Source organism: Equus quagga, chromosome 3 (assembly GCF_021613505.1).
Source record: "Equus quagga isolate Etosha38 chromosome 3, UCLA_HA_Equagga_1.0, whole genome shotgun sequence".
Lineage (NCBI taxonomy): Eukaryota > Metazoa > Chordata > Mammalia > Perissodactyla > Equidae > Equus > Equus quagga.
The window spans coordinates 96,082,065-96,106,986 of NC_060269.1; the positions used below are offsets into that span (position 1 = coordinate 96,082,065).

At 38.8% G+C, this 24,922-nt stretch overlaps 1 protein-coding gene across 4 annotated transcripts in view; it reads right to left on the reverse strand.

Annotated features, from left to right (window-relative positions):
- Positions 1 to 462: 462 nt before the first annotated feature.
- Positions 463 to 24,922, reverse strand: part of ART3 (ADP-ribosyltransferase 3 (inactive)) — a 35,295-nt gene continuing 10,835 nt past the window's right edge. The window contains exons 4-12 of one of the 4 annotated variants that reach the window (XM_046655590.1): positions 18,580 to 18,612; positions 17,653 to 17,685; positions 16,637 to 16,666; positions 14,885 to 14,917; positions 14,245 to 14,277; positions 13,609 to 13,641; positions 12,235 to 12,267; positions 2,823 to 2,855; positions 463 to 875 (exon numbers count right to left, since the gene is read on the reverse strand). In XM_046655590.1, coding sequence (XP_046511546.1) covers positions 730 to 875; positions 2,823 to 2,855; positions 12,235 to 12,267; positions 13,609 to 13,641; positions 14,245 to 14,277; positions 14,885 to 14,917; positions 16,637 to 16,666; positions 17,653 to 17,685; positions 18,580 to 18,612 — 407 coding nt within the window. In that variant the 3' untranslated portion in view covers positions 463 to 729. The remainder of the gene's footprint in view (positions 876 to 2,822; positions 2,856 to 12,234; positions 12,268 to 13,608; positions 13,642 to 14,244; positions 14,278 to 14,884; positions 14,918 to 16,636; positions 16,667 to 17,652; positions 17,686 to 18,579; positions 18,613 to 24,922) is intronic. The other 3 variants (XM_046655592.1, XM_046655591.1, XM_046655593.1) reach the window with 3 other exon arrangements.

Below are 24,922 nucleotides of genomic sequence, written 5' to 3' on the forward strand. Positions count from 1 at the left end.
TCTGAGCACATTTAAAGTCGGCTAGGCTAAGCTATGATGTTCAATAGGTTACATGTAGTAAATGTATTTTTGATTTATGATATTTTCAATTTACGGTGGGTTTATTGGGATGTAACCCCAATGTAAGTCGAAGATCTGTACCTTGGGAAAAAGGGTACTGTACTCTATAACCTCATTTTTCCTTGCTTATTTAGCATACATATTCATTGAGTACTGTCTACCTTCCCAGGTTAACATGAGATTCAAATTAGGGATTAAATAAATTGTTGGTAAATTACTGTGTTTATAAAACTCTAAAGTGTTCACATATTGAAGGAAGATGAGATAGAGGGATGATACTATCTGAAGTCAAAGTTTGTTCCTTCAAAGATGAGCAGAACATTAAAATTCTAATTCAGGAATTAAATTCATGTTAACTACTAACATTATTGGATATTTTAATATCAGGCAATTCTACTGAAATTATATCTAATAATCTTAAAGTCTTTTATTGAATTCAATCAGAAGTATACAGGCTTTTTTGCAAACATAAGATTAATATAGAAATAAGTGAAAAATGAATTCTATGACATATCTGGACAAACTTTCTGAATTTGCAAAGTCAACAACAAATATGCAATTCTCATCTTAGCAAGTGACTTTGACCAACAAGTGAAAAATACATCATTCCTTTTGATGATTCCCATGGGATCCCTGTAGTGTATTTCAGTTAATAAAGAATGTATCAGACTACAGAGCAACAAAGAGATTTACAGCAGAAGCACTGATTAAAATGATGAATGTCCCAAATGGTGGAAGGAGCATTTTGCCAGAGGATGCAGAAGGATGAGTTTTGGGACCTGGACCTGGAACTGGAACTGGACCTGGACCTGGTGCTGTTAATGAGAACAAAGTCATTGACACATGACATTTTTAATAATCAAGTTTCATCCACCTATATACCATATATCCTGAATATGTAAACAGACATATTTCCAACCAGGAATAATTTTCAAATAAATATAGTTCATTACAGATTTCAGGCTATATTTTCATATGTATCATTAGGGTATCACTAGGTTTTATCTAGGATTCCACAGGCTTTTTAATATCTATGTAGATAATTTTTAGTTGTTCAAGTTCTCTAGAATTTCTTAGCGATTTCCTCTTTTCATTTTCTGTATATACCTGCAAGGTAAAGTGTAATTCTGTTTTTTCTATTTCAAGTAAGACAGTATATTTCATATACATATTCTAATAGCTACAAATATATACAATTGAATATAGCTGCATTTTTAAACACTAAGCCCTGCAAGCTGATAAAAAAAATAATTTTATTTTTTCCCTCCACATATAAAAAACATTGCTCTGGAGAAAACTGCATCCCTCTCATCTGAGCTAGTGGAGAGGAACAGTGGAGTCCATTCATCTCAGGATGATCTGTTTCACACTGCCTTAACTCAGATAACTGACTTCCAGCTGTAGTCTGGTTTTTGACTGTACAAGAGAAGAATGACTAGAAGTACTCAAATGAGATCACCACTCAGATTTCATAAGAGAAACAGCCAGTAAATTTTATAAAAGGCTTCAACTCTATTATCAATTTCCTTGGCATAATTATAAACACGCAGTTCTATGTATACAGATGGGAAAGATGGAGAGGCAGATGCACCCATGCATTAGTCTACTACTACAGGCAAACATCGGTGATATTGCAGGTTCAGTTCCAGATCACCATAATAAGCAAATATTGCAATAAAGCGAGTTACAAACTTTTTTGTTTTCCCTGTGCATATAAAAGTTATGTTTACATTATACTGTAGTCTATTAAGTATGCAATAGCATTATGTCTAAAAAATGCATATACCTTAATTTAAAAATATTTTATTGCTAAAAAATGCTAACCATCTTCTGAACCGTCAACAAGTTGTAATCTTTTTGCTAGTGTGGGTCTTGTAAAAAATGCAATTATCAGTGAAGAACAGTAACATGAGGTATGCCTATGAAGAGCCGTGGTTCTCAAGGGGGCAGTATTGCCTACTGAGAGGCAGTCTGGAAATCTGTCAGGGTATTTTTTGATTGTCACAACAGTGGGGTGAAAGTAGAGGGCTAGATATCCTGCAATGGTCTGGACAGTCTTGCACAATTAAAAATGAACCCACTTCCACATAAATTTCAAATGTACTGCTAGACATATGTATAAGTTAAAAACCTATTTATAACACTCAAACCCAGAACCTAAATCAGTTTTACACATAAACAAAATATTCTTGGATAGTCTTAATAAACATTAGTTTCTACCTTGTGCTCACTGTATTTCTTTACTTTCATTTTCTTATACTTGCATAGAATGGCTTCTAGTCTTAAGTCCAAATTTATTTGCGTAAGTAAATACAATCATTTATTTCATTACGTCTTCTAGTATAATTTAAGCATTTACATATTGAAATATATGTAATTTTGTTATAAATTATACTTAGGACATTATATTGATTTTTTTTTAGTACAAGTAGGTCTCCTTATCTATGAATCTTATTTCATGATAGTATAAGGGCTTTATAAAATATCTGTTATAAAAAGGGAGAACTGACTTGGTAGAGTTGAGAACCACTGCTCTAAACAGAACAGTCTATACACACAGTTGAAAGTGCCTGCTGAAGAAACAAAGTCAAAATGCCCCCACCATAGACACACATATAAGCAACTGGATATGACATTATATTCTGTTACTATGATGCCTGTAACTCTTGAAATTTTGCTCCTTTTATTGAGAAAAAATAAATTTCTTTTTCTATATTGCAGAAACAGACATTTGCCAACTAAGGAAATGAGATATTTCTTACTAGGATTGTCGATATCTTCTTCACTTTTGTCTTCTAAAATATAAACAGATTGAGTTAATTGCATTGTACACCTATTTATCCAGAAGAAAAAAACATGACTAAATGCTTAAGGAAACTTGGTTGTCTCGGCGGGTGGGCTTGAGGCGCAGGGTATTAGGTTTAGAGGTATGTGTGGAGTTGAGGAGAGGATTAATTTTTACTCATTTGTGCTCTTTGAAATTTTTTTTTTTTTTTACCATATATATGTGTATCCATTAAAAGGAAGTTAAAATTTTGTTTCCAAAAAGTACTTTTTCTACATATTGAACTCAGATTCCCAAGTACAACATTAATACCTACCACTTATTGAGTGCTTACTGTGTGTCACACACTGTGCAAATGCTTTATGTACACTGTCACCTTTATTTCTCATACTCGTAGTAGGTAGGTATAGTTGTCCATATTATACAAATGTTCCTCAAAACTTGCAGAAAATCACAGGGGTAATCAGTGGCAGCAATGTCTGATGTCAAAGCCTCTGCTCTTACTACCTCTGAGTGTGTGCCTAAGCATTGAAATATTATAATACTGCCATATCTTGATGGCTCTGCAACGAAATGATGCCAATTCTAGCAGCCCAGATTTGAGGTGATTTTCTATAACTAAATCCGGCTGGAAGAGGTGTTGTGTGACAGAAAGTGAACAAAACTTGAAAAGTTTGAGTTCTGGTTGTCTCTTTCTAGCCTTTTGCAGATTCTTTAACCTTCCTATATTCTGTGTCATCTCTGAAATGGCAATACCAATATTTATCTTACTGGATTAAATGAGATTCTGTGTAAAGGCTTTGACACCATCTTTAGAAAAATCTGCACTACACACAGCTTTCTAGAAGAGGGCACAATACAAAGCAGTCCCAGCAAAGTCTAGTGGCCTACTTGTTGCAGGACATGGGTGAGGAGCACAGAATGGCTAGTCCCATGCTATATGGTTCTCATACACAGCTCTTTGATGACGCTACTCCTGTGACTACAGATTCCCTTACAGCAGCCAGCTCACCCTGGGAAGATTTGGCCCCACTCCGGAATAAACAGGTGCAGCTGGAAGTCAACCGTTCCAGTTTCAGGTCAAGCACCTTGTTCTCTTCTTGGCCCAGAAAACCACAGTAGCAGCCTGCTGCTCACACAAAAGAAGTTCTCAACATTTTCCCCTTCTGGCTTGCAGATGGGGATATCAGAAGATGTAGAGCCCAGATGTCCTCCCTGGACCCCTTAAGCCTGAGCTAACTAAAGGATTATGATAAAAGACTCAGAACCCCATGGTGCCTCCCCCAATAAAGAATTTATTAGAGGAGTGACGTCAGCATCATAACAGAGTGAGCTTCCTCAGTAATCTCTCTCCTCCAACATGTAATGAAAAGGACCTCATACTCCAACAGAGGACATCAAAACACAACACAAAAAACGTCAAAGAGACCCATGCAGCCATATCACAGAGGGCAGAGAGGCTGGAGACCCCCTTGGAGGAGGCAGAACAGGGTAAGAGAAAACGTCATTCCCTCCCCTAAAGACTGTGATCTGGGACCTCGGGAGGCCTCTGAGAGGGAAGGAATGGGGGAGGGGATGTTCATTCGCAGGAATGTCAAGGATCCCCAATGGGCCCTTTACAGCCTAAAGGGAAGCCCTCTACTGGGGCGAAAGCTTTTCACGGGGGGCTGACCTTATCAAGCCAACACCCGAGGACAGCAGATAGCAAGGGGAGAGCAAGAAAACCGTGAGAGCACAGAGGAGAAAGTGCCCCTCCCCCAACTCACCCAGTGCCCAGCTCCAGTGCCTAGGATCTCAGCTGAAGGCACAGGGCTCAGAATACATGGCTCTTGACCCTTGCCCAGTAGAGATAAGCAGTTAAGTGTGACCAAATAACACCAGGGTGCAAAACAACAAAGCCACTCCCTCCAGCAATATCAAACATTATATCAGATCTCCAGACCAGAGAGAAACTGACAAGTACCCAGAAAACAGTCCTGAGGACCCAGAAATATGTAATCTAAATGACAAAGAATTCAAAATAGCTATCACCAAAAAACTCAACAAGTTAAAAGAGAATGTAGAGAAACAATTCAATGAGTTCAGGAGGTACTTCACAAAAGAGACTGAACCTATAAAGAAGAATCAATCAGAAATATTAGAGATGAAAGACACAATGGAAGAAATAAAACAAAATATGGATTCCCTGAATGCTTGAGCACACATCAGAGAGAAGCATATCAGCATAATTGAAGATAGACGTGTTGAAATGCTCCAGATAGAGGACGAGAGAGAACTAAGACTAAAAAGAAATGAAGAAAGTCTCTGAGAAATATCCAACTCAATTAGGAAATGCAACATAAGAATTATAGGTATTCCAGAAGGAGAAGAGGAGGAGAATGGAACAAAAAGCTTGTTCAAAGAAATAATAGCAGAAAACTTCCCAAACCTAGGGAAGGAGATGGAAATCCATGTGGAAGAGGCTACCAGATCTCCTAAATACGTCAATGTAAAAAGACCTACTGCTGGGGCCAACCCGGTGGTGCAACAGTTAAGTGCACATGTTCTGCTTCAGTGGCCTGGTGTTTGCCGGTTTAGATCCCAGGTGCAGACATGGCACCACTTGACAAGCCATGTTGTGGTAGTCCCACATATAAAATGGGCATGGATGTTAGGTCAGGGCTAGGTTTCCTCAGCAAAAAGAGGAGGCTTGGCGGCAGATGTTGGCTCAGAGCTAATCTTCCTCAAAAAAAAAAAAAAAAAAGAAGAAGAAGAAACACAGAATCTGAATAGATCAATCACAAGAGATTGAAACAGTAATCCCAAAGAATAAAAGCCTAGGACCAGATGGCTTCCCTTGGGAATTCTACCTAACTTTCAGAGAGGATTTAATACCTATCCTTCTCAAGCTATTGCAAAAAATTAGGGAAGATAGAACACTTCCTAACACATTCTACAAGGCCAGCATCACTCTGATACCAAAGCCTGACAAGGACAACACAAAAAAAGGAAAACTACAGGCGAATATTGCTGATGAACAAAGATGCAAAAATCCTCAACAAAATATTGGCAACCTGAATACGGCAATACATCAAAAAGATCATACATCATGATCAAGTGGGATTTATACCAGGGACACAGAGATGGTTCAACATCCGTAAATCAATCAATGTGATATACACTACATTAACAAAATGAGAAATAAAAGCCACATGATCATCTCAATAGAGACAGAGAAAGCATTTGACAAGATCCAACAGCCATTTATGATAAAAACTCTTAACAAAATGGGGATAGAAGGAAAGTACCTCAACATAATAAAGGCCATATATAACAAACCCACAGCCGACATCCTACTCAATGGGGAAAAACTGAATGTCATCCCTCTGAGAACAGGCACAAGACAAGGATGCCCACTATTACCACACTTATTCAACATAGCACTGGAGGTTTTGGCCAGAGCCATAAGGCAAGAGAAAGAAATAAAAGAAATCCAAATAGGGAGTGAAGAAGTGAAACTCTTGCTGTTTGCAGACAACATGATCTTATATATAGAGAACCCCAAAGAATCCATCAGAAAACTATTAGAAATAATTAACAACTACAGTAAAGTTGTGGGGTACAAAATCAACTCACAAAAATCAGTTGCATTTCTGTACTCTAATAACAAACTTACAGAAAGAGAACTCAAAATATAATTCCATTTACAATCACAACAAAAAGAATAAAGTACATAGGAATAAATTTAACTAAGGAGGTGAAGGACTTATACAATGAAAACTATAGGACATTATTGAAAGAAATAGATAATGACATAAAGAGATGGAAAGAGAGTCCATACACATGGATGGGAAAAACAAATATAGTTAAAATGTCCATACTACCCAAAGCAATCTACAGATTCAATGCAATTCCAATCAGAATCCCAATGACATTCTTCACGGAAATAGAACAAAGAATCCTACAGCTCATATGGAGCAACCAAAGACCCCAAATTGCTAAAGCAATACTGAGAAGAAAGAACAAAGCTGGAGGCATCACAATCCCTGACTTCAAAATGTACTACAAAGCCACAGTGATCAAAACAGCATGGTACTGGTACAAAAACAGACACATAGATCAATGGAACAGAACTGAAAGCCCAGAAATAAAACTGCACATCTACGGACAGCTAATCTTCAACAAGGGTGCCAAGAACATACAATGGAGAAAAGAGATAGTCTCTTCAATAAATGGTGCTGGGAAAACTGGACAGCCACATGCAAAAGAATGCAAGTAGACCATTATCTCACACCATACACAAAAAAACCCTCAAAGTGGATCAAAGACTTGAAGATAAGTCCAGAAACCATAAACTCATGGAAGATAATATAGGTAGTACACTCTTTGACATCGAACTTAAAAGGATCTTTTCAAATACCATGTCTTCTCAGGCAAGGGAAACAAAAGAAAAAATAAACTAGTGGGAGTTCATCACTAAAGAGCTTCCGCAAGGCAAAAGAAACTAGGATCAAAACAAAAACACAACCCACCAAATGGGAGAAAATATTTGCACATCATATATCTGATAAGGGGTTAATCTCTATAATATATAAGGAACTCATGCAATTGAACAGCAAAAAAACAAACAGCCTGATCAAAAAATGGGCAGAGGATGTGAACAGATGCTTTTCCAAAGAAGATATACAGATAGCCAATAAACACATGGAAAGATGTTCAGCATCACTAATCATCAGGGAAATGCAAATCAAACTACACTAAGATACCACCTTACACCTGTTAAAATGGCTATAATCTCTAAGACCCAAAATAACAAATGTTGGAGAGGGTGTGGAGAAAAGGGAACCCTCATACATTGCTGGTGGGAATGCAAACTGGTGCAGCCCCTATGGAAAAGAGTATGGAGATTCCTCAAAAGACTAAAAACAGAAATACTATATGACCCAGGTATCCCAGTATTGGCTATCTATGCAAACAACTTGAAATCAACAATCCAAAGTAATATATGCACCCCTATGTTCATTGCAGCACTATTCACAACAGCCAAGACATGGAAACAATCCAAGTGCCCACTGACTGATGACTGGATAAAGAAGATGTGGGAAATACATACAATGGAATACTACTCAGCTATAAAAAAAGACAAAATCATCCCATTTGTAACAACATGGATGGACCTGGAGGAAATTATGCTAAGCGAAATAAGCCACACTGAGAAAGACAAACACCAGATGATTTCACTGATATGTGGAATATAAACAAACACATGGACAAAGAAAACAGTTCAGTGGTTACCAGGGGAAGGAGAGTAGGGGGTAGGCATAGGGGGTAGGCACAGGGGGTGAAGGGGAGCACTTATGTGGTGACAGACAGGAAATAATATACAACTGAAATTTCACAATGATGTAAACTATTATGAACTCAAATTTTAAAAAATGAGAAAAAAAATTTATTAGAGAGTGTGTGGAAGATGGAGGCATAGGAAGATCCTGAGCTCATCTCTCACAGACACAACAGATCTACAACCACATGTGGAATAATTTCCTCTGAAAATCTGGAAACTGGATGAAAAGAGCTTCCACAAAAAAAGACAAAACCAAGAGAGGTGGAAGAGGCAGAGATATGGTCCCACTGAGGAAAAACCCACACCCTGGCCATGGTGTTTCATGGTTGGGAGTGATCTCAAAGATAAGAAGCTTTTCCCAGAGGAGCAAGGGATTCAAGCTCCACATTAGGGACCCCAACCATTAGATCCAGTACAATAAAGACAAGATCCCAAAACACCTGGCTTTGAAAACCAACGTTGAATATGCCCAGGAAAACTATAGAACTACAGGGAAAGGAAAATCCACTCTTAAAGGGCTCATGCACAGACTCACTCAACCCAGAAACCAGTGCAAAAACACCAGATAGAAAAGGATGTAGTCCACAGGTGAAGGAGACCCACTTACTAAGCTTGGAGGGCCTCCCAGAGAGGCAGGAGGAGCTGGGGCTCCTCTCAGGAACTGAGACACTGGCGGCAGCCATTTTTGTGACCTTGTTGAGCCATGCTCATGTCATTGGTAGGTGCCATTTTAGAACTGCTCCTCTAACCTGTTGGCATGGGGGTCTGCCCCACCCACCAGCATGCCCAAGGCAGTCATGTACTACCAGGCCTCACAACCAGCCACACTAAGTGCCTACCCCACCCAATAGGATGCCTGCAACAGTCAACATTCCTGGACCTCACAACGTGCAACACTGGGGGCCTGCCTTGTTCACCAGTGTGCCCGCACAAAGTGTCAGCCACTCGAGGGGTTTATCCTGCCTACCAGCACACCTGCAGCAGTCACAGCCCCATCACAACAGTAGGGTACACACAGCCCACACACAGAACATTCTTGGAGCACCTGGCTCACTGTTGGGCCCCACAGGATATGTCCTACATGAGGACACTTTTCCAAGATCAGGAGATGTAGCTGATCTACCAATTACATAGGAACAAACAAAGAGAATTTAGCAAAATGAGGAGACAGAGGACTATGTTCCAAATGAAAGAATAAGACAAATCCTCAGAAAAAGAACTACTTGAAACAGATAAGCAATCTACCTGATAAAAAGTTCAAAGTAGTGGTCATAAGGATGCTCACTGAACTCAGAAGAAGAATGAACAGAATGAGAACTTCAACAAAGATTACAAAATACAAAAAACCAATCAGAGATGAAGAATACAATAACTGAAGTGAAAAATTCACTAGAAGGAATCAATAGCAAAGTAGATGATACAAAAGAACTGATCAGCAATCTGGATGACAGAGTAAAGGAAATCACCCAAGCTGAACAGGAAAAAGAAAAAAATTTTCTTTAAATGAGGATTGTTTAAGGGACCTCTGACAACATCAAGTGATCTAATATTTGCATTATAGGGGTCCCAGAAGAAGAGGAGAGAGACAAAGGGGCAAAGAACTTATTTGAAGAAATTTATAGCTGGAAACTTTCCTAACCTGGGGAAGGAAACAGACATCAGGTCCAGGAAGTACACAGAGTCCCAAAGAAATTCACAGCAACATATATTATAATTAAAATAGCAAAAGTTAAAGAATCTTAAAGGCAGCAAGAAAAAACCCACAAGTCACATACAAGAAAACCCCATAAGACTATCAGCTGACTTTTAGCAGACACTTTGCAGGCTAGAAGAGAGTGGCATGATATATTCAAAGTACTGAAAGAAAAAACCTACAACCAAAAATATTCTACTCAGCAAGGTTATCATTCAGAATGGAAGGAGCAAGAAAGAGTTTTCCAGATAAGCAAAAACTAAAAAAGTTCATCAGCACTACACCAGCCTTACTAGAAATGTTAAAGGGACTTCTTTAAGCAAAAAAGAACTGGCCCAAAATATAAGAAAATTACAAAAGAAAAAAAAAATCTCACAGGTAAAGGCAAACATACACTAAAAGTAGTGGATCAACCACAAATAAAGCTAGTATGAAGGTTAAAAGACAAAAGTAGTAAAATCACCTATATCTACAATAAGAAGTTAAAGGATACACAAAATTAAGAGGTAAAATATGACATCAAAAACATAAAACATGGTGGGGGGAGTAAATATGTAGGGCTTTTAGAATGCATTTGAACTTAAGAGATCATCAACTTAAAACAATCTGATATATACATAGGTTGTTATAAATGAACCTCATGCTAACTACAAATCAAAAACCTATAATAAATACACAAAAAATAAAGAGAAAGAAATCCAAACATAACAAGAAAATCATCGAAACACAAGGGAAGAAAGCAAGAAAAGAAGAAAGGAATAGAGAACTACAAAAACATCCAGAAACAATTAACAAAATGACAATAAATACATATCTATCAATAATTACTTTAAATGGACTAAATGCTCCAATAAAAAGACACAGGGTGTGGGGCTGGCCCCGTGGCCTAGTAGTTAAGTTTGGCGCGCTCCACTTTGGCAGTCCGGGTTCATGGGTTCATATTCCAGGTGTGGACCTACACCACTCCTCAGCAGTCATGTTGTGGCAGCGACCCATATACAATATAGAGGAAGACTGGCAACAGATGTTAGCTCAGGGCTAATCTTCCTCAAGCAAAAAGAGGAAGGCTGGCACCAGATGTTAGCTCAGAGTGACTATTCCTCAGCAAAAAAACCCCAAAACAAAAAAACAGGGTGGCTGAATGGGTCAAGAAACAAGACATGTATATTTGCTGCCTACAATAGACACACTTCACATCTAAAGACACTCACACACTGAAAACGAAGGGATGGAAAAAGATATTCCATGCAAATCAAAATGACAAGAAAGCTAGGGTAATAATAATCGTATCAGACAAAATAGACTTTAAAACAAAAACAAGAGACAAAGAAGGGCACTACATAATGATAAAGCAAACATACAAGAGGATAAAACATTTGTAAATAGATACCTGCCCAACAGAGAAGCACTATCTAAACACATAAAGCAATTATTAATAGACATAAGGGGAGAAGTTGACAGTAACATCATAATAGCAGGGAACTGTAACACCCCATGTACATCAATGGATAGATTACCCAGACAAAACCAATAAGGAAACATTGGCCTTAAAAACACATTAGACTAGATGGACTTAATAGAGATATACAGAACATTCCATCCCAAAACAGCAGAATACACATTCTTTTCAAATGCACATGGAACATTCTCCAAAATAGATGACATGTTAGGCCACAAAACAAGTATCAATAAATACCAGAAGACTGAAATCATATGAAGCATCTTTTCCAGCCACAATAGTATGAAACTAAAAATCAATTACAAGAAGAAAAATGGAAAAAATACCTACATGCAGAGACTAAACGACACGCTGCTAAACAACCAAAGTGCTCATTAGTAGAAGAATGAATAAAGATGATGTGGTATGTATATACACAATGAAATACTACTCAGCCATAAAAACAAATGAAATCCTACCATTTGTGACAACATGGGCAGATCTAGAGAGTATTATGCTAAGTGAAGTAAGTCAGACAAAGACGAATACTGTATGATTTCACTTATATCTGGAATCTAAAAAACAAACAAAACAAAACAGAAATAGACTCACAGGTACAGAGAAGAAATTGGTGGTTACCAGAGTGGAGGTTGGTGGGTAAAATAGGTGAAGGGGATTAAGAGGTACAAACTTCTAGTCATAAAATAAACAAGTCATGGAGATGTGACATACAGCACAGGGAATACAGTCAACAATATTGTAATAACTTTGTATGGTGACAGATGGTCACTAGTCTTATCAGGGTGTATATGTACGTATATGTATGTTGGTAATGTATGTAATTGTTGGGTCAGTATGTTTTAAACCTGAAACTAACACAATACTGTATGTCAACCATACTTTAATAAAAAAATAAAACAAAAAGAATTTTTTACCAGGTTTTTCGTCCGGTTGTACCACTTTTACTCCTAAATGAGAAAGAGATTTTCAGATAATAATGTTAAGACAGCTACCATTTACTACTATTTTAAAACTACCATTCATTTTGCCAGTACTTTAGCTCATTAGGACACCAATTAGTCCTGCAAGACAGAAGTTTTCTTCATTTTACAGATGTGGAAGTAGAGGTGTAGAAAAGTGAAGTAACTTATACAAAGTTACCCAGAGGAAAGTGGCAAAGGAGAGACTTCATGAAGCCAGGTCAGTCTGTCTACACAGCCCATGCTCATCCCCCACAGCCTGCAAAGTGTGTCTAATAATAGTGCCAACCAGTGTGCCTAATAAGGTGCCAATGACAGTACTATGCAAACTCAGGTCCAGAGAGCTAAAAAGTTGTAGACAAACAAGCTGTGCCTTCAGTGTCATTAGAAGTTCATTTCAAAGTTGTGGCCAAGTAAATCCAACAGTGCAAATCTGGGTGACTATAAAAGAGCTGCTGGAACCTGTCTCTGGGCCTATGTCTGTGTCTTAGGTAATTAACGGTGAACGTGCTGTTTCTGTACACAGCATACAGTTTCCATAGATAGCAATGTTAGGCAAAGCTCAGCCCTGTGTGGATGGATGTAATTTAGCAGATGCCAAAAATCTAATTTCTTTAACAGACGGTCATTCCATAATAACAAAACCTACCAAAAATTACTTTCAAAACACTACACGAACTCAGGAGAAAGGAGTTAAGTATTGAACAGGGGCTCACACCCTCAGATTTTGGGTTTTTACAGTCCTTACAGATATCCCTGTGAGGTAAACATGACAAGTGTTAGCCATGTTTGAAAGATGACAATTCTGAGGCATGGAGAAGTGTTATGACTGTCCATAGCTCTCTGTAAAATATTACACTGTGTTCACTTTTTTTTTTTTATTTACTTCTCCTTGTCTCAGGAAAAAAATTAAGTTTGAGAGCCTTTTTATTTTTTTCCTCCCTTGTAAGCATAAGTTCTGAGGCCCTTCTGAGAAACTTGAAAGGAGTCACTGTTCAGTTTCTCTGGCCATAGAAGCTTAAGGCCCCTCAATGGCCTAACCCTCCACAACAGCCTCACACTTTTTAAATACCCATTTTCATAGTTATATCTTAAAAGTAGGTTAAATCTGTCATGATATATATATATACTGGAAAAACACTTGAGGAACCACAAGTCTTAAGGAATGGGTACTTGGTCATAAGTTAAGAGACCTGGGTCCTTCACTCACTCATGTGATCTTGAGCAAAGTACTTAGGCTCCCCTGCATATCTAATAGTGACCATTACGTCTAAACCGCCCCTCGCCCAAACTGGCAGCTTCCCCACTGGCATGCCTAACACTGCTTACCAGGTAGTGAAAAAGGTTCTTGAATTTTCATTCCTAAGTGAGAAAGAAGTTTTCAGTGACTTACAGTTTGTTCCAGAAAGGAAAATTTTCAAACTCTTGTCTGATGAGTTCAAGTGATAACAAGCACCAAAGATCCCACTGCACTGTAGCTTTTGGCTTTCTTATGTAAAAGTTCTGGCTACATGAACCCTCATTGTGCAAATCTATGCCATGGTACCTCAGTGAGACTGTCTCTATGCCACAAGAATACTATGTTTTGTTACCTGGATTTCCTAGACACTGAAATGTTAGCCAAAGTCAACAGTCCGCTTCTGCATGAAGCTGAAGTTTCTACGGAGTAACTTTAGCTGCAGAACCTGGAAGGTGCTAGACTACATGCATCCAGGACCCAGCAGCTTGCACTTCAGCCATGTCCCCAACAGAGCTAACTTTCCTGCTCCAGGAACACAGGAATGCTAGAGAGGAAAGGCACTTTCTCTACTCTCTTCCTCAGCTAAATCTTTGTAGAATGACAGGCAGGTGGCTGGAAGGGAAATATTAATGAACAATAGTCTCATGACAATATTCTCTTAACGCCCAGGGGAATCTTTCTCACCTCATACGTGGGCCCAGAGAATAAATAGAAAGCTGTCTTACCAGGGATTTGAGTGGGTTCATGGCTCCTCATTCCTAAACGCAGAAATGAATACTGGTTAGTGTTAACTATCTTACATTGTTAGTGCTCCCTTTTGTCTACACTACTTCTATCTCCAACCCCGAAAAAAAAGGGGTGAGGGGAGAAAACAGCAACAACAAAAACACCTTTCAGTGGCTCTTTATTCTCTAACTGGACAAAGCCAGACCTCCTTAGCTGGACTCCAAGAATTTCCATGATCTGGCCCAACCATATCTTCATAAGGCAGTCTTAGTACATCAGTTTTTAAATGAAACACGCACTGGGTTTAAGACTGCTTGGTTTAGCTCTACTGTCATTATAGTTAGTAGCTCTGTGATTAGACAGGCTTCTTAATCTCTCTGAGCTTCAATTACTTATTTATGCAAAAGAAATACCCTGGAGGTCTGTAGTAAGTGATGATCAAAGAAGATTCATCGTAAAAGTGCTTAGTATACTGCATGGAACATAATAAGCACTCAAGAAACGGAGTCCCTCTGTTCTGGCTTAACTCACTCCTCACACTCTCCGTATCTTGTCATGTCCTTAGTCCTAGGAGTCCTCATGTCCCCCCCTCCTAATCTTGCAGCTAGCTTCAAAAAGCAAGTAAAAAAGATCACTTACCAGGTAAGACAGTGGACTCCTGGCTTTCCATTCCTAAAGGTGAGAATAGAAACTATGTAATTAAAAATGCAATCACCTTGAAAATTAATTTAACCTTATATATTTATAAGGCTATTTACAGTGGAAAACTCTAAAAGCTTTAGAAATGACAAGGGACATGGTAAAAGGGGAGAAGATTTAACCCACTGGTACCTAATTTATGGCAAGAACTATGGCTGGTGATCCAGCATCTCTCCTAGATTAGGCGAAACAACTCTCGTCGATTTTTTTTTTTAGATTCAATCCAAAGACTGTGACCTAAATCTGTCATGATATATTTAAAAACAAAATAAAATTTCTTGATTATATAAATAATACATTATAATTACAGATAATTTGGGAAAACACAGGAAGTTATTAAAAGTTACTCATAATCCCAGATCTCAGAGCTACTCATTCTTAATATTTTTGGTGTATTTCCTTTCAATCTCTTTGCTATGTATACGTATATGCACGTATATGTTATTTTAGCATTTTTCCAGTTTTACTGAGATATAACTGACATACAGTACTGTATAAATTTAAGGTATACAGCATAATGATTTGACTTACATATTCTGTGAAATTACCACAATAAGTTTAGTTAACATCAAGCATCTCAAATACCAAAAAAAAAAAAGAAAAAAATATTTTTTTTCCACGTGATGAGAAGTCTTAGGATCTACTCTCTTAACAACTTTCAAATACACAATACAGTAGTATTAACTAGAGTCATGTTGTACATTATATCCCTACTATTTATTTATCTTACCAGTGGAAGTTTGCACTTTTGGCATTTTTTAATAAAGTTGATATTATATTCTATATGCTGTTTTATATCTTATTTTTATTTGCCACTCTGTATTATGTACTTTCTTATATCTTTAAATACTCTTCAAAAATATGATTTTTAAGTTGTTTCGTGTTTCATAATATGGCTAAATAATTTAATTTATTTAATACCCAACCGTTTGGACATGAGGTTATTTATAAGTTTTAGCTACATAACACTGTGCAAACCTTTTTGTACTCATTTTGTACACAAATATTTATTTCCTTAGGATAAATATCTAAAAGTGTAATAACTGGGTTTTTTAAGGCTAGCAATACATACTATCAAACTGTCCTCCAGAAAAGTTCCAACTTATAATCTCACCAGTAATTTATGAGAGTGTTCCTGTCTCACCACCCTTGAGGACATCTGAGTAATATTATTTTAAAAACAGACAAAGAAAAACTTGGGAATGAGCTGTACTTTGCAATATACAGATGGACATAGCTAATGTGTTGCTCAGATTGCTGGAAGCAAAAATAAATACACAAAATTATCATTTTAATTTAGGAAAAAACGCCACTTTTCTTATGCCCCTACCCAACACCCTAGGTCACAAGAGTTTGTGGAATAATTAGTCACACCTTTCTCTATTCATGTAACAGCTATCATAAAACAGAAAATAGTATGTTCTCTAAAAGTAGTTCCTAATGTCACGTCTCTAACTGCTCCGCTGGGATGACCTAAGGATTGTTAGGAGGCACAGAGACAGCTGCTGTGTCATCTTTATAAAGAAGTCTGACTGAAACTCAGGAGGGTCTCTGATACACCAAACTAGTAAGCTAAGGTGGGTTCTGCCTTCTTCCCACTTTTCCTTGCCATACCATGCCCACCTGCTTTACCTCTAAGGGAACTGTCCTGCAAATTGTAATAAGACCCCAGGGTTTATGAAAATGTCTTACCAGGGTCTTCAAGCACCTGATTTTTCTCATCTAAGTTATAAAAAGAAACATCAGTTTTAACAATAGAAGAACATAATTGGAGTTACTATAGTTATACTAAAAATTTTCAGGTAATATGGCCATAAAGAACCACTTGGTATATCCAGTAAACTAATGCTAGTTATTTTAAATGTCAGCCAGGGTCTAAATGCACCTTGGCTAACTGGCTGGAACCTTCCTCTGGCCCTCTCTGCTTAGAAAAACCATTGCATACAGCAAGTCTCCTGGGGATCTCAATGAGCTAGAAAAATGTCTGTCTCGAAGAGTTAGCTAAGGTCTCTGTGAAATGACCAGTAAAACCTGTGGCTGCAACAGGCCAATAAGAAGTGTTACTAAGCAAGTCCTCTGGGGCATGAAATGCTTCACATCAGGACAAGAAATATCTTCCAAACATCAAGTAAACTGCATACTTAAGGCAAGGTCAGAGACTCTTCTCTCTTCAGTGAAGAAAAACTTACTGTAATTACATCGGCCAAACACATAACAAGAAACTTAAATGCAAGTAAGTAATTTGGGCCATATCACCATAAGTGGAAACTTAGGGGGGAAAAAAGCATCTAAACATCCAGATATTTTAGTTAAATGATACCAAACATCAGCATATTTGAGAGATGCAAATAACTTACTTTTCTACTTTCATCTGGATGTTTCACACAGGCTAATCTCAATGACTGAATATACACCTATACATACAAGAGGCCCTCAGACCTGTCAAGAGCAACTAGCTCTGCAGTTCCCCCATGTTATTCCCCAGGATGTTTCCATATTATTCAGATCTCCAGAGGGCCAACCTTCTCATTTGTAGGGAGGTAAATTCCCCCAGAATAGATTCTTTTTTTCCCCTTCACATCTGCCAAGTTACTGCTTCACACCTGCAAAGTACTCTTTTTCTTCAGCTAAGAATACAGTTTGCTAAACAGGAAAGAGCTACTAAATATCCATGAAAGGATTATTTTTAAAAATTAGAGCATACTTACCAGGGTTGTAGACATAGATGGGTTGAAGATATTCTGAAATATAAATATCTTTTCATTTCACAGTACTATGCGCAGATGTGAATGTCAGGTTCAGTCTATTTTTAAACGCTTATTAATAATAAAGATATGAGTTGACTTACATTTAAGATATATACAGTATATGGTAGTATGAGAAATATAAGTTTTCAGTCTCAAAAATAAATGGATGTGGATTCATTTTAACTACATGAAGAAGAATTAATAGAAAAACTAGCCGAGAAGACAGCTAGAAACAGATCCTTATTTTCAAACTCTTTAATAAGGAAATCTTCAAAAGGATCCACCCAAAGCACACATCAGCCCAAGGCATATTCTGGCAACTATGGTTTAAATCTGTTGAGCCTCCCTGATAATGCTGTTCCTAAATACTTTTAGAATTACCTTCCCAAATCTTTCTCATGGTCCTCTAAGAGAGATTTTTGTTACATCCTCCTATTTTTCCCTCAGACCAAATTACCACTCTGTCTCCTCCCCAACCCCCGAGCCATATTCACTCTATTCCTTCATTAGTCTCCCAAATGTTATTTTCCTAAGATAGCAAAACAAAGGAATATGAGTCTAGTTCTGTGTATAGGAGTCACGTAGGAACATTCAGGAATCCTTACGCTCCTGGAAAGACAGGCTAGGGTGAGAGTGGCATGGTCTCTGCGTTCCCAAGACAAATGCAGTGCTTGAGAGAACAGCCGTGGGCAAGGTTGCGGATGGGGGTGGGGTGACAAGCAGGTAGCAGAGGTTCCTGAACCCTCCACCAGAAAAGGCAGTAGCAGTAGCACAATTCAGCTTTGAGAAGATGATGGCAGTATGGCAGGGTGGCTCTGACCCATACCTGTGAGAAATAACACTGATAAAATTCCCATTACAGAGATAACACTTTAAAGCATATCTTACCCACGTTCTCAACACAATTTGCAGTTTTCAGTCCTGAAACATAAAGATAAATAAAGCTTTATCAGTTAGACACAATCTCCCCTGGTAAAGATTTCAAATTGGTCTGTGGCTATCGGTAATCTAATCTGTTAGTGTGTAGTATATCAGATGCATAATTTAGCAGGATGCAAATTGCAGAACAATTACATTTTTGTATTCATAGTACAGCCACCAAACAGCAGTATGATCTTTGATAAAACATCTAACATTTCTGGAATTCAGTTTTCTTATCTGTATCTTTTACTGGGAGATTGCTTCAAATGACCTCCAAAGGTCCACAAAAAGCTAAAACTTTATGATTCTATTCTATGATTAGTCTGCAAAAGTTAGGAGAAAATTTACCTGTCTGTTCAATTAATCCTCTCTTCAGATACTAAATGTCCTCAAGAGCAAATCTACCCCTGTACTATGACAATTCCTATACATTGGAGAAAAAGAATCTCAATCAGAACTTCAAGATCCTTGAATATATGAAAAAGATCCTTCACATTCATATAGAGAAACAGATTTGGTGTGCCCCAGAACAGTGACCTGTATGTAAGGAAATCTGCAATTTTCGGAGAACAGGAACAGGCACCTTTATAAGGCCCTAGATCCTTTTGCTGGTGATGCCCTAGAAAAAGTCATCAATGCTGTGCTGCAATGATTCCCCTGAGACTTGACTCAAAGGGGAATCTGCTGGCCTGCCCAATAAGAGTTAAGGCAAGAAGATCACTGAGTGGGTGTTTAGATTTGGTGCCAGCACAAGCCATGGAGGGCTTCCCAGAATGCCACACGTAGGTCTAGATACTCTTCTCCATGCCTGGCTAACTCGCTGATCTAATCTGGAAGTTCAGCTGAGAATGAACTTCTCCATCTAAGAGAAGTGGAGGCCCTGAGAAGGCCAGGTGTCACTATGAGATGTGCTGTTCTATAATCTGCTCTCAAATCCTGCTCCATTAGTGGAGTCTTAACCAAGAATCCAGGTGACTTAGTCCAGTTTCTACTGGTCCCGGAAATGGTATAGATCCGTTAGAAGCTGGATGGTGCCCTGAGGCTAACCTCAGGTATTTGGCTAGGCTAGAAATTTTAAAAAGAGTTCTTGAGACTATTACAAAATGTTGCCTTAACAGGAGATGAGTGCAAGTCTCACCCGACAGCTTGGTTGAGGGTAAGGTAAAGGTGAGGGGAGTTGTGGATGAGAAAGCTATAGACAGAATAAGAGAGATTCAGCCTGGGGACTAGGCACTGGGGGATTTTAAAAGCCTTTATCTCTTCTGTAGCACAAATTAGAGCATGTTTCTCAAAGTGTAGTTTTCCAATCACATACTTCAGAATCACCTGAGTGCTTATTAAAACTGCAAATTCCAGGACCCAGGGCAGGACTATTGATATAGAATTTTGGGGAATGACACCTTGTCATCTGCATTTTAAACAAGCACTCCTAGTGATTTTTATACACAGAGTTTTTGAGAGCCTCCTCAGTAGTAGAGGAGGGTATCTTTTAATGTTTAACACAGATCCATTTATACAAGACTGCATTTCTCCTCCCTATTTGACTCTGGATTTAATTTTCCATTAGCATTTTCAGCAGCAGCAAAGTAATCAAACTACTTTAGGTTTCTAAAGAAGTAGCAGGGTTAAAAATGGATGAGATCAATCCAGAAATAAATGGGAGAAGGCACAATATATAGGGAATCAAAAAGGGAACATAACCACAGATCCAGCAGTTGTAAAAAGTCACAAGATTACTATGAGTAGGCTTTTTGCCTACTTTTTGTCATGACTCTCCAACCTAGTATCTTACCGTGCAATGGCTTCTCTCTAAACTAACTTCCCATAAAGAAGGACCAACTCCCAAAAGTTCCATTGTCACATGGAAATTTTACCTCCAATAAAGAACTAAACCTGGCTCCCAGGCCTTAGACACTTTCACAAACAGGTGGCTGACCATCTATTAGAGCTGCAGTTCCCAAACAGTAGCAGAAGTGTCCCTGAATGCTATAGCAAATTCACAGGGGTATCAAGGGATATTTTAAAATGTCAACACAAACACAGTCATACTTAATGTCTGGCAGAGACTGCATGAACTACTAGCTTGAGGGAGAACGTAGTTTCAAAGTTATATCATGTTACATTCTGTTTGATGATGTCGTATATTTGCAAAGCTGGGTTTTCAGCAACCGTTGAGATAAAAAGCAAATGTATGAAGGGGCTGGCCTGGTGGCGCAGTGGTTAAGTTCGTACATTCCACTTTAGTGGCCTAGGGTTCACTGGTTCAAATCCCAGGTACAGACCTATGCACTGCCTGTCAAGCCATGCTCTGGCAGGCGTCCCACATAAAATAGAGGAAGATGGACATGGATCTTAGCTCAGGGCCAGTCTTCCTCAGCAAAAGGAGGAGGACTGGTGGCAGATGTTAGCTCGGGGCTAATCTTCCACAAAAAAAAAAAAAAAAAAAAAAACCTAATAGCTTTCAGGGGCCTGCCCCATGGCTGAGTGATTAAGTTTGCACATTCCGCTTTGGCAGCCCAGCGTTTCACTGGTTCAGATGCTGGGCATGGACATGGCACTGCTCATCAGGCCATGCTGAGGCAGCGTCCCACATGCCACAGCTAATAGGACCCACAACTAAAAAAAAATATATTTCTAGGTACCAGGAGACTTTGGGGAGAAAAAGGAAACATAAAATCTTTAAAAAAAAAAAAGCAAATGTATGTGAAAATCAATGTGGATCAGGAAATAAGGTGGTGTCTAATCTGATTCCAAGGTTTGAGAATCTGTGCAGTGTCCAACAGGTACATACACCCCATTAGCAAGTTATTGTGGTTAAGAATAAAATAACAGTACTTAAATTATGTGTATTATTTTTTCAAATGGCTACTAAGATGTTAGGACATAAATACTTATTGAGTTGTTTGACTTTACTTAAAAAATGGAACTTTTACGTGTTTCTTTTAGCCTAGGGACACTGTGAAAACAATATGACAACACTAAGGACACCATGAACCGAGAAAGTCTGAGAACCTCTGCCTTAGACATTACAAAAGTCTTACCTACTACTTTACCCAAACTACTGGCTCAATGGGGGCCTTACCTACAGACTTCACACCTGAAAAGATAGCAGAGTTCTCTAACAAAACAGCCTGCCCCCAGGTTGGGCAAATCCAATGGAATGCTACATCCACCCATTGTAATGAAGACATTCATCGCTTTGGAGGCTCTGTGTGAGGAGCTGAACTTCAGATGGTGATCTTGGCAGGGAGCACACCACTTTGGGACTGACTGAAATTTACCTTTACATACACTCATGTGCCAACACAAATGCCCTAGCTGTATGACAGGCCATTGAGACACCCAGAACTGGAATACTAAAGATAAACCCATACACAGTCCCTCTCTACAGAAACAAATTGAGCAAATACAACTCACATACTCAATCTTTACGTCACTCATGTGGATGCTCATATGAAGTGACTGCATCTAAAGAAAGCACCTGGAGACTAACACAGCAAATCAAGCGTGTGTGGCCATTATCTCTATTATAGCTTCTGGCTCTAAAGGCAAATCTATCACAGTAAGGAAATAATTTATAGAGGACCAGACCTTCAAATGAAAAATTCTACCAGAATCCCCAGTAAAGATCTTTACAGGGCTGACTGGTTTGGCTGTCTTCAGCTATTTATAAATTGCACACAAGCACACCAACCTCTGCCTTAGCTGAGTTCCCAAGCACCAGGAATTAGAGGTTGGAGAAGAGGGGGAATTGGAGGAAAAGTATATTCCTCTCCCTTTTGTGTGGGTGTGCTTGATCTGACTTCAGTGGATATATGGACATTCATATAATACTTGCTTTTACTTCAGTTAATGAATATATATTTCATATGACCTCAGCAAACAAACTTGACAGATCACACTGATCAGATCAAAAACACCAGTATATGGAACTGGATGCTGACTTTGCTACCAGCGGTTTTGTGGTCACTCTCCTCTGCCCACAGATGTCACCACGGAACGCATTATTGTGGAAAAAGGACAATTTGGACTATAATGGGGTGGGACTATGGTAGAAAGCTTCTGATGTGGCCCCTAATGATCCTGCCTCCTGGTATTCACATCCTTATATAATCCTCTTGAGTGTGGACTGAACCTACTGACTCGCTTCTAGGAAAAGGAAGACAGCAAAAGTGATGAGATGTCAGTTTCATGATTGAGCTGCAAAAAACTGTGATGTGCTGGCACTCTCTCTTGCTCTTTCTCTTGCTCACTCGGATAAAGCAAGCCACCACATTGCAAGATATTCTACGGAGAAGCCTATGTGGCCAGGAACAAGCAAGGCCTCCGGCCAACAGCTCATGAGGAACTGATGCCTTAGTCAACAACCCACGAGGAACTGAATCCTGCCAACAACCATGTTAGTGAGCTGGGCAGCAGATCTTCCCCAGTCAAGTCTTAGGATGACTGCAGCCTTGTGAGAGATCCACAGTCAGAAGACCCAGCTACACTACACCCAGATTCCAGACTCACAGCAACCGTGAGATGATAAATGTTGTTTTAAGACACTAAATTCTGGAGTAATTTGTTATGCAGTGATGGATAACTAATACCTATAGGTGTGAGGGTCAGTTTCATGTGTCAACTTGTCTGGGATACAGTCCCCAGTTATTCAATCAAACACTAATCTAGTTGTTGCCTTGAAGGTATTTTGTAGATGCGACTCAAGTTTATAATCAGTTAACTTTAAGTAAGGGAGATTATCCAAGACAATCTGGTGGACCTGATTCAATCAGCTGAAAAGCCTTAATAGAAGAGCTAAGGCTTCTCAGAAGAAGATGAAATTCTGCCTGCAGACAGCAGCTTCAGCTCATGCCTGCCCTTCCTGACAGCCTGACCTATGAATTTCAGGCTTGTCTTGCCAGCCCCACAATTGTGCTAGCCAATTCCTTGCAATTAATGACTTAATATATATTTCCTTCTGATTCTGTTTCTCTGGTTGAACTTTGATATGATAGGGATGAACAAGTCTGGTGGCTGAACATCTGGAGGACGTTCTAGGCACTAACTCATGATGTGAATTCCTCATAGTGATGGGTATGTCGCTTCCTATCTGGCCTATCTACATGGAATCTTATTGAAGCCCCAATCCCAGACAACAGCATAGAAACTTTGCTAGTCCCAGGGAAGGCTAAATAAGAGTGTCAATCAGAACCAATGAAGATACTTATATTTAACGAACCCTCAAGGACTGGGGGTGGATTCATAAAAAATAAATCTAGATAGCCCTGTAGGTTCATCTTCTTTCTCCCTTTTGATGGCTTAGCACAGAGTTGCCTCAATAGGTCTGATTAAGCTCAACAAAATAGACTGGAGCCACTGGAGTTCAGGGGCTCCTCCTTTCTAACAAGGTCACTTTTCCAGCCAGGGAACCTTGATATCCCTGCCCTCATAACTCTATTAATATGTAGAACATATATACAGCCTGGCCCCTTTCTATAGAAACTTTGTCCAAAATGCTAGATGATCTATGCCCAACTGCTCAGTAAAATAACGAGAGTTCAAGAGATGATCTGTACATTATCTCTGCTTCTAAGTAGAAATCTTATATTACATCTGCACTGTAAGGTGCAGGGAATCCCAAAACTATGGCTTCCCACCAGGTATTTATAATTCATCTCCAGTCCTCCTAACCCAAGTGCAGTTTTCTAAGGGGGTCATTTTTAACAATAAGGAATGTAGCCTGATTACACAGCTGACATTCCACCTTCATCAAGTTTTCCAGGAAAACAGTATAGAAGGTTAACCTGTGATAATTTTCCAATGAGGAAGGAGAAAGGGTTTTGTTACCATTTACTCACAATTCACTCCCATAATCTTGGAGTAATAGCAATATTAGTATCTTTGACCACAAGGAATTATATTATCTAATGGGACACGGATAATCTCCCCACTTCCTAACCAACTGAAATATATTTTTAGCTAGTTTTTGTAGGGCCTACAATACATTTTTATGTTGGAGATCATAAGCAAGTGCTGTGGTAGCACACTAAATTTAGTACAGTATAAGGGTTGTGTTTTTTTTTTTTTTTTGAGGAAGATTAGCCCTGAGCTAACATCTGCTCCCAATCCTCCTCTTTTTGCTGAGGAAGACTGGCCCTGAGCTAATTTTCGTGCCTATCTTCCTCTACTTTATATGTGGGACGCATGCCACAGCATGGCTTGCCAAGTGGTGCCATGTCCGCACCCGGGATCCGAACTGGCAAACCCTGGGCCGCTGAAGTGGAACGTGCACACTTAACCATTGTACCACTAGGCCGGCCCCCTAAGT